The sequence below is a fragment of the Cydia strobilella genome, chromosome 14 (assembly GCF_947568885.1).
Source record: "Cydia strobilella chromosome 14, ilCydStro3.1, whole genome shotgun sequence".
NCBI lineage: Eukaryota > Metazoa > Arthropoda > Insecta > Lepidoptera > Tortricidae > Cydia > Cydia strobilella.
In genome coordinates this window covers 5,247,050-5,261,629 of record NC_086054.1, presented here as the reverse complement: position 1 = coordinate 5,261,629, position 14,580 = coordinate 5,247,050, and the positions used below count along the sequence as shown (strand labels likewise).

General features: G+C 34.8%; 1 protein-coding gene across 2 annotated transcripts in view; it reads left to right on the top strand.

Moving 5' to 3' along the window:
• The window catches only part of LOC134747100 (uncharacterized), a 64,415-nt gene extending 52,238 nt beyond the window's left edge, over positions 1-12,177 (top strand). For both annotated transcript variants that reach the window (XM_063681666.1, XM_063681665.1), the window contains exons 65-68: positions 1,469-1,651; positions 2,908-3,071; positions 11,372-11,481; positions 11,844-12,177. In XM_063681666.1, coding sequence (XP_063537736.1) covers positions 1,469-1,651; positions 2,908-3,071; positions 11,372-11,481; positions 11,844-11,960 — 574 coding nt within the window. In that variant the 3' untranslated portion in view covers positions 11,961-12,177. The remainder of the gene's footprint in view (positions 1-1,468; positions 1,652-2,907; positions 3,072-11,371; positions 11,482-11,843) is intronic.
• Positions 12,178-14,580: the final 2,403 nt, after the last annotated feature.

Sequence of the window (14,580 nt, the reverse complement as noted above, 5' to 3'; positions counted from 1 at the left end):
ATTCCTGCCTGGGGCACTGGAGGCCTTGGTAATTTTCTTAGTATATGACATTTATTTCAGTTTATAATTTATATAGTAGTGTTTCTACTTAAAATAAAAACAAATTAAAGTATTTTCTGTAAATAATTTAATTTGTTCTAATACTTCTAACAGTATGTATGTTTTTGTACGAATTTTCCTCTTAAACACACAATAAATACTTATGGCCATCCATGGATGACCTTGTAAAATAGTACCAAAACGCACGCACTGGGTGTGAATTAGTCAATTGTATTTTATTGTTTTCAACGATAGGATATTATTATTTTATTTCGCATGCTCTGAAAGAGGCTCATTGTTGTTCTAAAAAGTGTACAGAAAGTGATAAGTTTGTGCATTTTAGTTTTCAAGTACAATTTTTTTTTTTACGATTACCCATTGAAATTTGGTTGTACATACATGGGTTTGTTATATAATTTCCATTCTGATATTTAACTCCCCATTCCATAAATAACGATACTTTTACCTAAACGGTTAATTGAAAGTACCCCCAAGGAATGCTAAATTATAGTTAGTCATGTCTTTAAAAAAATATGTATTTTTTCCCGTATTCGAAATGAAAAGTAGAGTGTTTAACTCGGGTGAAAGACATCATTTCAGCCTCGGACTATTGGCGCTCTCATTGCGTTCGAGCGCCAAACTATCTCGACAAAAATGAGGGCCTGTCATCCCTCGGTTAACAATCTACTATTGAGTTCCTTCTTTCACTTTGAATGAAATGTAAAACCATGGAGACTATATAAAGGAGCCAAATCTCTATGTATGAAAAGTGTCCATCAAAAAACAGTATTTAGGCGGCGCCACCATACACCGAAATACTACCAAAAACAACCTACGTAATTTGGTCGGGTTATTTGTTGCCTTATATGGTTCATGTTATACTCATGTCCCAGAGCCTAACTAGCGCCACCGGAGAGATTAGGAACTATTATTTACAGCTGAAAGCTGATCACTTTTGCAATAGTTCTACCATAAGAGATTGTCGTCCTTTCTATACCGTCCATATGTAAAACCATAGAGTAACTTATACTAGAGCGGTACTGTCATAGTAAATTTTGTAACCCCAGTAAATTCACTGCCATCTGTCGACACACTTTGAAACTAAAAATAAATATTTATAAAAATACGATAAAATGTATTTAAATATGGATAAATGATTTTTTTATTTGCATTAATTATTTTTATATGATTTTGACCCATGTTCTTTCACTGGTATGCGTTATAATTATAAATAACAAACGAAAAGTCAACGCCCTCTATACGAGTGTAGGCCAAAACTAGTGGCGCCATCTGATCGAGAATCAAATTTTCGTGATTTTCGAGGCACGTTTTTTCCTTAGACTGTATCCATCTATTACGGAGTTATATCTATCTTTGGTAAAACTATGTTTTATAAAGGAATGAATGAATGAATGAATGTTCTCGGCAGCGGCATGGACCCCGGGTCGCGCGGCTGCGTGGCGCGCGGGCTGCGCGCGGCGCTGTGCGCGCGGCGCGGCGTGCTGCTGTCCACGCACGCGCTGCAGGACGCGCGCCGCCTGTGCGCGAGGGTGGCGCTCGTGCGCCGCGGCCGGCTGTGCGCGCTAGGGAGCGTCGATGATTGTCTACGACGGTGAGTTTCAACTATAACGACTCTTTTAGTGTAAGGCCTGAGTGGACGCTCGAGTTGGGCGTGCAGCGGGGCGGGGCGCGCGGCGTGCATGTTAAACAAATGCAAACGTATAGGAGCGGCCTTAGTGCACGCTGCTCACATCACTTGTGAGCCCGACGCGACGCTGCACGCCCCGCCGAACGCTCCGCTTTGAGCGTCCACTCAGGCCTTACACTAAGGCCTTTTCGACGCCGTGTCAAACACAAAAGCGGTCATCCGGACGCCGCGTCACCGAAGTGTCAAAACTGAAATTGAACTATATGCATGTAGGTCTACGTTGCTCTGTGGTCTATGACCGAATAATCGGTCTTTGTCGTTGAACCTACGGTGCGTATGTATCGATCATTGGCGTCCAAAAGCATAACAATGAGGTATCATATTTGGCTCACGTTTGGCTGCGTGATGCTTACCGTAATATGAATAGACTAACTAATGAGCCTCGACTGGAGTCGGACCGAGACAAATCTGCAACGATTTTGATAGCAGTGCAAGTGTTATTTTAAACGTTAAACTTCTGTGAAATTATGACGTATAAATAACACTTGCACCTCGTGTGCTATTAAAATCATTGCAGAGAAATCTTCGACCAACTCTATCTTTTTTACCGTACACTTCCATATTTTGGTTAGTAAATTAAGCTATCATTGGCCGATGTAAACTATTAATAGAATCATAAATCCCGAGATGTTTCTAGTTTTGGTGAATCAATAGGTCGTGAAAGGCTAACATAAACTCTAATAGTTTTTATTGGAGCAGAGTACTTGTAGGATTCAGATTTATTAAAAGTAAACCTAAAAAAAATCTTTCTACGCTTACTTTTTATAAATCTGAATGCTCCTGTTACTTCCGAACTTAATAACAGACCCAGCGATAAGTTCGGAAGTAACAGGAGCATTCAGATTTATTAAAAGTAAGCGTAGAAAGATGTTTTTAGGTTTACCTTTAACTTATCGCTGGGTCTGTTACTAAGTTAGGCAGTAGACGGAAATGTTAGGCAGTAGACGAAAATTCCATCGGTTTAAAACGTTCTCCGATCTCCCATTAGAAATGAACGAAGAAATGTAAATAAAACAATCTAAAATAGCAATTCAGCTGAAAATAGGTTGCTAAAAGTTTCTAAATATAAAAATTTTGCGCATTTATTAAACCTTATTAACCCAGGAGTACTGCCCCTGTCTGATAACTAAAACTTGGTCTAAATACACTTTCTATCACAGATTCGGCGGTGGCTACGCGATATCATGTCGCGTGGGGCGGCGCGAGGACGCGACGCAACAAAGTCCGCGCGATGCCTGGAGACGCGTGCTCGCGAGCGCGCCCCGCGCCGTGCCGAGGGACCTCAGCAGGGGCCGGATGCACTTCGTCATACCCGCTGTTATAGGTACGGTTTACTAACAGACCGAAGCCAGGAGCGTGCAAACGAGCATGCCCTATGCCGATACCCGCGGTTATAGGGACACAAATAGCCCGAGAAACGTCTAACTGTATCTTGCTCCTAGGCATCCGTTTCCTAAGACATCGCCCCACTACTTCGTAGACCGATAGTGGGACCATATTTTTGACCTTAAAGTTATGATAATTCTAAAGAAGGAAAAGTGATGCTTATATGGCAGGGGACATGTTTTTAAGCATATTTGTAATTTAAGACGAAAAGTTAGAACGAGCGTTAGGTATAAATTAGGTATTTATATATTTTGATTGATGCTTTTTGAATATTGAATTAAAGTGCAAAGTTTAAGCTTCATCGTTTAAATTATGTATGACGCTTTAAACTGTTACATTTTTAGAAAAAAAATTAACGTGCTTCTTTGTCAAACTAAAATTAGCTTATTATTTTGTCGATATTGAATTAAAGTTTTAAAAATCCACAATAATATCTCTAAATTCTTAAGTTAATAGACAAAGCCGAAAAATTAGAAAAATATGATTGCTGCTTAAATTTTAATATGCGTTTTTTGTCCTGTAAGGTCCAATATTGAATTAAAGTCTATAAAGATAAGTTTCATACTATAAAATAATATATGCAACCATATTATGAAAAGTAAGAAATTACTGTGTGTAGCTTCCATTGTTATAGCCAAATCTATTTAAAAAGGCGCGAAATTCATACATACGCCGCGCTGGTCCGTCAAGGTGCCGGCGCGGCACGCGGGAGCCTATCGTAGCATTCGTATCTATCTATACCTATAGGTACCTCGCCCGGTCGCCCCACCCCCCGCTCAACTTCGTAAGCGCTGCTTGTCTTTTCTTGTCATTCATTAGTTTGTTTACCGTGCACATAAATTAGATGCCGATATTACGTGAAATTAATGTAATTATGACTTCAAAATGAGTACAAAATATTTGTTATGTGGACTGATTATTTGTAGTTACTTAGTGGTCCGAGAGCTGGTAGACATTTTGGAGTAGGTCCTTGAGGCAAGCTGAAAATTTGCCTGATACTTCTCCTATCATACCCTAACTCAGCACTGGAGGTCTGGCTGCAGGGTAGCGGGGCTAAATCAATCCTTATATTTTTTAAGATTTTTTTAGGGCTCCAAAAATGTTCGTGAGGCAATCTATAATTTTTACAGGTTGAAGTTAAGTATCTAAATAGTCACAAAAAAATAAGCTTGAACATTTGGTCGGGTCTTTGACCTTGCCAGAAGATCTAAAAAGTAACGTATGGCACTTACTCGTACGCAAAATTAAGTTTGTCTACTAAAGTAATTGTATGCATTACAGTTATTTTTGTAGTACAGTAAATTAAAGACGAGTAAATTAAAGACTAGGTAGGATGTACAGTCAGCAATACTATTCGCTTAGCACCGTTGCATACAAACTTCTTTACAGGGGTGGTATCTTTTCTCTGCAGCTGACTGTACAATGTGTTTGTAACTATGACGATGGTGTATATTTATGATGTATGTTATTTATTGTGTTTTTTGTATGTTACTTAAGGGCTTCTGTTAAGGGAACGAAAATTTGATTATTTTTGCGCTACAACGCACGGTTTAGGAGATACAGCCCTGTAAATATTTTTTTCTGTTTTTTTTTCTATTTTTTTTTATTTTATGTTTATTAAGGGTCCACTGCAGGCGAACGAAAATGTTTATTATTTTGCGCTACGGCACACGGTTTAGGAGATACAGAATTATAAAGATTTTTTGTGTTTTTTTTTTAAATATATTAATTAAGGGTTTCTTAGTGGAACGAAAATTTGATTATTTTTGCGCTCCGTCGCACGGTTTAGGAGATACAACCCTATAAAGATTTTTTCTTTGTTTTTATTTTTAGTTTTTCATTGTGTTTTCTGTATGTTACTTAGCAGTTTCTCAAAGGGGAACGAAAATTAGACTATTTTTGCACTACAACGCACGGTTTAGGAGATACAGCCCTCTAAAAAAAATTTCTTTTTTTCTTTTCTTTTTAAATGTTAATTAAGTTGAACGAAAATTGTATTATTTTACGCTACGACGCTATTATTAAATTATGTTAGATTTTGAAATTTTTATATTAAATATATCTACTTATATATAAAATTGAAGTTTGGTTATGGAATTTTATATTATATTATATACAAAAAAAAGAAATATAGGGCTGTATCTCCTAACCCGTCCGTCGTAGCGCAAAAATAATAAAATTTTCGTTCCCCTTTAAAAAACACTTTTAATATACAAAAAACACAATGAAACACAATAAGAAAAAAAAGAACTTTACACGGCTGTATCTCCTAAGCCGAGCGTCGTAGCGCAAAAACAATCAAATGTTCGTTCCACTTTAAGAAACCCTTAATTAATATTAAAAAAAAAATAAACAAAAAAAACAAAAAAATCTTTATAAGGCTGTATCTCCTGAACCGTGGGTCGTAGCGTAAAATATAAAATTTTCGTTAAACTTAATGAATATTTAAAAAGAAGAAAAAAAAACAGAAATTTTTTTTTAGAGGGCTGTATCTCCTAAACCGTGCGTTGTAGCGCAAAAATAATCTAATTTTCGTTCCCCTTTTAGAAACCCCTAAGTAACATACAGAAAACACAATGAAAACTAAAAAGAAAAACAAAGAAAAAATCTTTATATGGTTGTATCTCCTAAACCGTGCGACGGAGCGCAAAAATAATCAAATTTTCGTTCCACTAAGAAACCCTTAATTGATATATTTAAAAAAAACACAAAAAATCTTTATAAGGCTGTATGTCCTAAACCGTGCATCGTAGCGCAAAATAATAAAATTTTCGTTCCATTGCAGTGGACCCTTAGTTAACATTAAAAAAAAAAACAAAAAAAAACAGAATAGTACATTTCGATGCTAGTGCGAAAAGTATGTCATTACTTCACGAGTACCGAGATAAGAATCGGGGCGAGTGAAGAATGACATTTCCGCACGTGTATCGAACGACGTTTTTTTAATACAGTTGCGAAAAAATAAGAAAAGAACAAGTAAGGAATTCGAAACTTTTATATTATTAATTCTGTGACATCATTGACATTATGAAGAGGTGTTTTTTTAGCTGGGTGTTATTATTATTGAACCCACTTCAATGAAAGATTTTTTTTAATGCATGTTCTATAAGGCAATTGTACATATAAAACATTGTACTATTATTACCCAAATATCGTTAATTACGATTATTTGTGTATCGTACATTTATAAAAACAATATCGAATGTTGCCTTTGGAAATTTAAAGCAGAAATAAAAAACGCCTCTCCTTTGACAGGCGTTCCGTTCTATTCAGACAACTTATTAAGAACGGTTTTTCAATATTCAATATATAAAAAAATAGACGTATTATAATGATGAAGAGGTAAGTAATAAAATATGAAATATGTATATTTTTCGTATTCTTACTTTAACAGTAGGTTTTTATGTTGATTACGACGTTTCGCGAACTAGTGCTTTTTACTTTTCCAATTTTTTTAAATTTATACTTGTTCCAATTCACGACTACTTATTGATGAGTGTTAATATAGTTTCCTTTAAACGTCGTAATTAACATAAAAATCTACTGTTAATGTAAGAATACGAAAAATATGCATATTTCATACTTTATTACTTACCTCTTCATCATTATAAGTATTATAACACGTTTATTTTTTAACGTTGAAAAACCATTCTTAATAAGTTGTCTGAATGGAACGGAACGCCTGTCAAAGAAGAGGCGTTTTTTCTTACTGCAAGAATGTTTTAAGTTTCCAAAGGCAACATTCGATATTGTTTTTATAAATATACGATATTCAAATAATCGTTAATAACGATATTTAGGTAATAATAGTACAATGTTTTATATTTGTAAAACAATACAATGTCTACAATGTTGTATGAAGTGGGTTCAATAATAATAACAAAATCCATTCTAGTCGAATAAATGTTAAAAAACACCTCTTCATAATGTCAATGTCAATAATGTCACAGAATTAATAATATAAAAGTTTCGAATTCCTTACTTATTGTTTTTCTTATTTTTTCGCAACTGTATTAAAAAACGTCGTTCGATACACGTGCGGAAATGTCATTCTTCACTCGCCCCGATATCAAGATATCTCGGTACTCGTGAGGTAATGACATACTTTCCGCACTAGCATCGAAATGTACTATTACAGGGCTGTATCTCGTAAACCGTGCGTTGTAGCGCAAAACTAATCAAATTTGCGTTCCCCTTTGAGGAACCCGTAAGTAACATTCAAAAAACATAATCGAACAACAAAGAAGAAAACAAAAAATTAAAAAAAATCTTTATAGGGTTGTATCTCCTAAACCGTGCGTTGTAGCGCAAAAATAATCTAATTTTCGTCCCCCTTTGAAAAGCCCCTAAGTAACATACAAAACACACAATGAAAAACTAAAAAGAAATTATAGGGTTGTTGCATCTCCTAAACCGTGCGTCGGAACGAAGAGCAAAAATAATTAAATTTTCGTTCCACTTTAATAATATTTAAAAATTAATATTTAATATTTAAGAGATACAAACATTTCTTTTTTGTTTTTCATTGTATTTTTTGAATGTTACTTACGGGTTTCTCAAACGGGAACGAAAATTAGATTATTTTTGCGCTACAACGCACGGTTTAGGAGATACAGCCCTGTAAAGATATTTTTCTGTTTTTTTTTCTTTTTTTTAATGTTAACTAAGGGTCCACTGCAATGGAACGAAAATTTTATTATTTTGCGCTACGATGCACGGTTTAGGAGATACAGCCTTATAATAGTTATTTACGATACAAGGGCGGAAAAGAGGAAATTTGAAACGAGTGGCGATAAATTAAAACACGACCGCAGGGAGTGTTTTAAATCGACACGAGTTGCGAATTACCTATTCGCACGTGTATCGTACAACGTTTTACAGTACATATGGCCCTTTAAACTTTCGACATATGCACGAAAAGTGGTATTTGACGCACTAGTGCGAGAAAGTAGCACCATATGTACTGTAAAGATTTTTTTTAAATATAAATTAAGGGTTTCTTAAAGTGGAATGAAATTTTGATTATTTTTGCGCTACGACGCACGGTTTAGGATCTACAGCCGTGTAAATATTTCTTTCGTTTTTTTTTGTTTTTTCTCATATTAAAAAAGGGTTTCTTAGAGGGGAACGAACATTTTACTTTTTTTGCGCTCCGACGCACGGTTTAGGAGATACAGCCCTATAAAAAGATTGTTTTCTTTGTTTTTTCTTTTATGTTTTCGTTGTGTTTTTTGTATGTTACTTAGGGGCTTCTGATAGGGGAACGAAAATTTGATTATTTTTGCGCTATAACGAACGGTTTAGGAGATACAGCCCTGTAAATATTTTTTCTGTTTTTTTTTTCTTTGTTTTTTTTAAATGTTTATTAAGGGTCCACTGCAGGCGGACGAAAATGTTATTATTTTGCGCTACGGCGCACGGTTTAGGAGATTCAGCCTTATAAAGATTTTTTTGTGTTTTTTTATACCTATATTAATTAAGGGTTTCTTAAAATGGAACGAAAATTTGATTATTTTTGCGCTCCGTCGCACGGTTTAGGAGATTCAACCCTATAAAGATTTTTTCTTTGTTTTTTTCTTTTTTGTTTTTCATTGTGTTTTTTGTATGTTACTTAGGGGTCTCTCAAAGGGGAACGAAAACTAGATTATTTTTACTCTACAACGCACGGTTTAGGAGTTTTTTTTTTCTTCTTTTTTCTTTTTTTTTAATGTTAATGAAGGGTCCACTGCAGTTGAACGAAAATTTTATTATTTTGCGCTACGACGCACGGTTCAGGATATACAGCCTTATAAAGATTTTTTCGGATTTTTTTGTTTTTTTTTTTTAAATATTAATTGAGGGTTTCTTAAAGTGGAACGAAAATTTGATGATTGTTTTTGTCCTGCGACGCGCGGTTTAGGAGATACAGCCGTGTAAAGATATTTTTTTCTTTTTGTGTTTCATTGTACGACCGGTCTGGCCTAGTGGGTGACCCTGCCTGTGAAGCCGATGGTCCTGGGTTCGAATCCCGGTAAGGGCATTTATTTGTGTGATGAACACAGATATTTGTTCCTGAGTCATGGGTGTTTTCTATGTAATTATGTATTTGTATATTATATATATCGTTGTCTGAGTACCCATAACACAAGCCTTCTTGAGCTTACTGTGGGACTTAGTCAATCTGTGTAAGAATGTCCTATAATATTTATTTATTTATTGTGTTTTTTATATATTAAGTGTTATTTAAAGGGGAACGAACATTTTATTATTTTTGCGCTGCGACGGACGGTTTAGGAGATACAGCCCTATTTTTTTTTGTTTATTGTTGTGTTTTTTTATATGTTATATAATATAAAATTCCATAACCAAAATTTTTTTTTTTATATAAGTAGATATACTCAATATAAAAATTTCAAAATCTAACATAACTTTTAATAGAAATATCCTCATATATCATAAATATACACCATCCTCATAGTTACAATCACATTGTACAGTCAGCTGCAGAGAAAAGATACCACCCCTGTATAGAAGTTTGTATGCAAAGGTGCTAAGCGAATAGTATTGCTAACTGTACATCCTATCTAGTGGTCTTTAATTTACTGTACTACAAAAATAACTTTGTAATGCATACACTTTGTTTAGTAGACAAACATAATTTTGCGTGCAAAAATAACTGCAATGCGTACACTTTGTATAGTAGAGAAACTTAATTTTGCGTGCAAAGATAACTTTGTAATGCATACAATTTGTATAGTAAACAAACTTAATTTTGCGTGCAAGTAAGTGCCATACTTTTTAGATCGCCTGGCAAGGTTAAAGATACGACACGACCAAATGTTCTGGTTTATTACTTTTATGACCATTTAGATACTTAATTTTACCCTGTAAAAAAGAATTACTCAAATCGGACCACGGGTATCGGAGTAATCGGTGAACATACATAAAAAAATAGCCACAACCGAATACAGAACCTCCTCCTTCTATGAAATTGAAGTCAGTTAAAAATTACAGATTGATTTTAGAACATTTTTTTGAATTTAGAGAAAAATTATTTTGCACGCGTCTGGCAAGGTTAGGTTACCCGCTAGCCCGTTGATCTATATATCAATACCGTTTGATCGCTGCCTCGGCGGCGCACAGCGCGGCGCGCGCGAACATGCCGCGCGTTTGAAATGTAACGTAAATATAAGCACGGAATGCATACGTATCAGTATTTAGTGACGCACTGATTTTATATTTCTAATCTTTTGTGTGGGAACTAAGATCATTGTCATGACCGTTTAATATTAACTCTACAAACTTTAATTCAATATTGGCTATACTGCTTAACCAGAAATCAATATCTAGAGAAGCACATTGTCTACATTTCTAATTTTTTACAGGTATAATAAGCTGATCCATAATATCGTAATTTTGCAATATCAGCTACTCTAATTATTTATTTACAAAATAATTCATGTTTTTAAGTTCACCAGAAAGCACATGTTCCAGATTTCTAAAAACCGAATATTGTGTATAAATTAAAGTGGTATTAAATATGTTAAAGTTTTTTGTAACTTTAATTTTATATTTACAAAGTTATTAGCAAAAATTAAAATATTTCAATATATCCGAACGCTCACCCTAAAAATTTCTAACTTTTTACGAAAGTCTTATTTAACATGCTAACAATGACATATCGAAAAAGAAGAAACTTTAATATTATCAAAACCCATTTTTGTTCCACCGCTGGTCTATTCGGTGCTCAAGAAACGACCATTGTATATGTAATAATGTATAACCTACGGTATATTAACCAAAGATCCCACGCGACGCCTATTAAGGCGGTATGGAGTATACATTATGCCTATTTTAAATATATGAGATCCGCATTCCGCACGCCGTCCTGACGACGCAGTGTTGAAACGGCTACAAACGTTTAGCACATTAAGGACGCAGAGATTTATTCGCAGATGTGTAGTTAGGAAGAATAGCTAGGAATTTTAATAACAAAACTTCCGTGAGACACAGACATATTAATAGCGGGTCACTCACGTATTTTAAGTCGAAAAACGCCCGACATGTTTCACTCCGTACCGAGGAGTGTCATCAGGAGCTTGCCGGCGGAGTCTGCGCCGGTCCGTCACCGTCAACGCAAGTCGAGAGTTTTTCGACTTTAAATACGCGAGTGACCCGTTATTAATATATTTAATAGCTAGGAAGAACAAAAAATATAAGTAAAGATAGTTAATGAACTAAACTCATATTGATTTTCAGATGATAAGCAAGAAGCGACTCGCCTGAGCAGCATTTTCAGACTCATGGCCGAGCTGCAGAGCGAGTGCGACGTCGAAGACTACACCATCAACCAAAGCTCTCTTGAAGAGGTAGGATTGCATAATATATGCATCACCAATGAACCTCGTAAAATAGACTGTTTTGACCAACATAAGTAATAACAGATATTCGGCTCCAGTAGGGTAGGGTAGGACAGTGGTTCAGTCGCCCCAATATCGCCTCTATCATGTTGGAATTAGGTTGAGTGAGCCACTGTACCCGGCTAATTTTTCCGAGCCACGGTTTCCTACCCTACCCTATTCTTAACTTTTGGAAGAAGAGCAGATAACTTTTGATTTTAGTTATGTCACTAATTAAGGCAAATACAAAAATATATTCGTAAAGTTGATTGCACCGACATAACGTCTGTTGCTGTTGGCACGTTTATTGAAGTCAATATTTTCCGTTACAGATGTTCCTAAGGTTCTCAGATAAACCCCAAGATGAAGTGTTCTGGGAGCCCCTCCCCTCCCCCTCCCCGCGGCCGCGACGGGACAGCGGACAACTTGACAGTATTACGTCACTATAATATAATACATGTTAGCTTTTATTATACGAGTAAGGTGACTTGCTCGTTACAATTTAATTCGAATTGCTTCATAGTTTTTGCCATGAAATTCATCCCAATTTATACAAGGTTCAAAGTAAAAATAGGAAATTTTTGTATCGTTTCCATGCATAGATGTGTTGTAGGTTATATATTGGATATCTGAAGTTTGCAATCACATTTGCGATGCATTATTTTTCAAAAACACCATTAATATCAATGACGTTTGTGGTGACGTTGCTAAATCAAATAGATCCCATTGCTGAGTCTGACTTTTTTTACTTTGAAGAAAACTTACTTTTTTACTATCAAATCAAGGGCCTGACACTCTTTGATAGAGAAAGATAGTCTTATTGCGATTCCTATAAGAGGAAAGAGAAAATAGTGCCATGCTTTGTCCTTATCACCGACCGGATTATTTTTCATGGTCGGATTATGGCAGCACAGGTAGGAGGCGATGGTGAAATACCGAAATTTATAAGAGTGAAAGAGAAAAAGGATTATGCTGCCATACATTAACGTGTCAATACATGAATATGTCTTTCTCTTACCCCGGTCGCTCGGTTTCATGTCAAATAAATAGTGAAGGGCAAAGAGGCCAAACATGTCATAACCTATTCCTATTATACAGGGTGGATTTTCTTAGTGGTCTGTGAGGACAGCTACCAGATCCCGTGCTGCTACGCGAAAATCGTCTTATAAGACCTTCCCTCAATTTCAAATTAATGAAGATTAGAGTTTACTGTTTTTCGAAAAAACATACAGGGTGCGAGAAAAAGGTCATTTTGGCAAACTTTTTTTTGACGCCAATCGATCCTATTCCTTTCCACGATCAAAAGATTGTATGGGACCAAAAATTAACGGCTAGAAAAGCCACAAATCGAGGAAAACTTTTCCCAAACAATTTGTAGGAAATATATTTTTTTATTTCTTACATGCAATTTTTTTTTATGCCAATCGATTCCATTCTTATCCAGTATCAATAGTTTCCTAGGGGACAACTTAAGGTAAGTAATGTACTAATAATCCACAAATTAAAGGAAACTTTTTTGTCATACATTTACTATGGAGAAAACGGGAAATTTTATTCAAGTTTTTTATCATATTATCGGAATAAGATTAAGATAAGGGTAAGAGAAATATTGCTGCAAGAGAATCAGTTGTAGGCAAAATAAACAGTAAGAAATACTTAAAGAGATTTACTACCAAATTAAATGATAATACTAAAAATAAAACTTCCATAAATAAAATTGACTTAAAATACGTAAAAGGACTTTATCCGCATACGGTTTATCTTGTCGCGAGCAAAATAAATAGTTTCTCTTAACCTGACCTTACTGAAATGTTTGAGTGCCTTCAGATATTTAAACTGAAAATTGCTGGACAATTGTAAAAACTACAATGTAATTGTGTAACGAGATTATTTGTTATCTTGCCTATTTGTTTGTGTTAATGTTACCAGTTTTTGACAAACATATTTTTAAGAGGCCGGTGTCGATTTTAGTCGCAAAAATGTAAAATTGATAGATTTCGTCGATGAAATTGTACACCTTTTGTTAGCAAATTGAAATAACAAGTACTGTTTTCTATTAGCACGTCTTCTTATCTTGCCTTTTATCAGATCAATTTTTTGAAAACAGACTCACTAAATTAGTAATGATTTTTTTTCTGAAGCACGTCTAGGTAAACGCGCGTAAAGCACTGATTTTGTCGCTCTTATTTGTAAATTTTGTAAAGTTTGGACTGCTAAAAATGGTAAATTTGTATTACACATATTCTGTACTTGACCTTTATCAGATTACATTTTTGTTATATGACTTAAGAGTTCGAGAAAATGAAAGTTAAATGAATTCAATTTTCTCCAGAAATTACTTCAAAACAAGTTACAATTTCTCTGAAAATCGACTTAATTTCAACGTAATTTGGATACTTGAACAATCTACAACATTTGCTGAAACTATTCTTATACATCAATTTGTATAATTTACCACCATAATTTTTTGATGAATTTTTAAAAACTGCCCCTTCTCTTCATATATTACTGGTGACGGACGCTCGCGACCTCATTATTAAAAGGCAAGATGAGAAAACGTGCTAATAGAAACCAATACTTGTTATTTAGATATTACGTAACAAAACGTGTATAATTTCAACGTCTAAATCTATCAATTTAAAATTTTTGCTCCAAAATCGACTACGGCCTCTTAATTAAAATACAAATAGATATATGTAGGTTCTATTTTTTAATTTTAAAATGATTACCGTATTAAAACAATGAGGGCTATCGTTTTTTTGCTCACCAGTTGGCGCCTCTGTTGATGGTGGTCCAAAAGACTATAGAACAGCTGCCAGTCATTGAAGTGACATTTGACATTTCGAACTATGGAAAAGACCACCATCTACACTAGCGCTAGGGGCGGCGAATTCTTTATTAGGTACAAGAATACACAGGTTCGGGACATAGTTCATAATGCAATTGACAAATACCTAATCATTAGGTAAAATTGTAGATGTAAGATAATTTGCAATGTATAATTTGTGATATATAACTGTTTCTCATAAAATGACATTATCGAGTAATACGTAAAATATGTGCAATTAT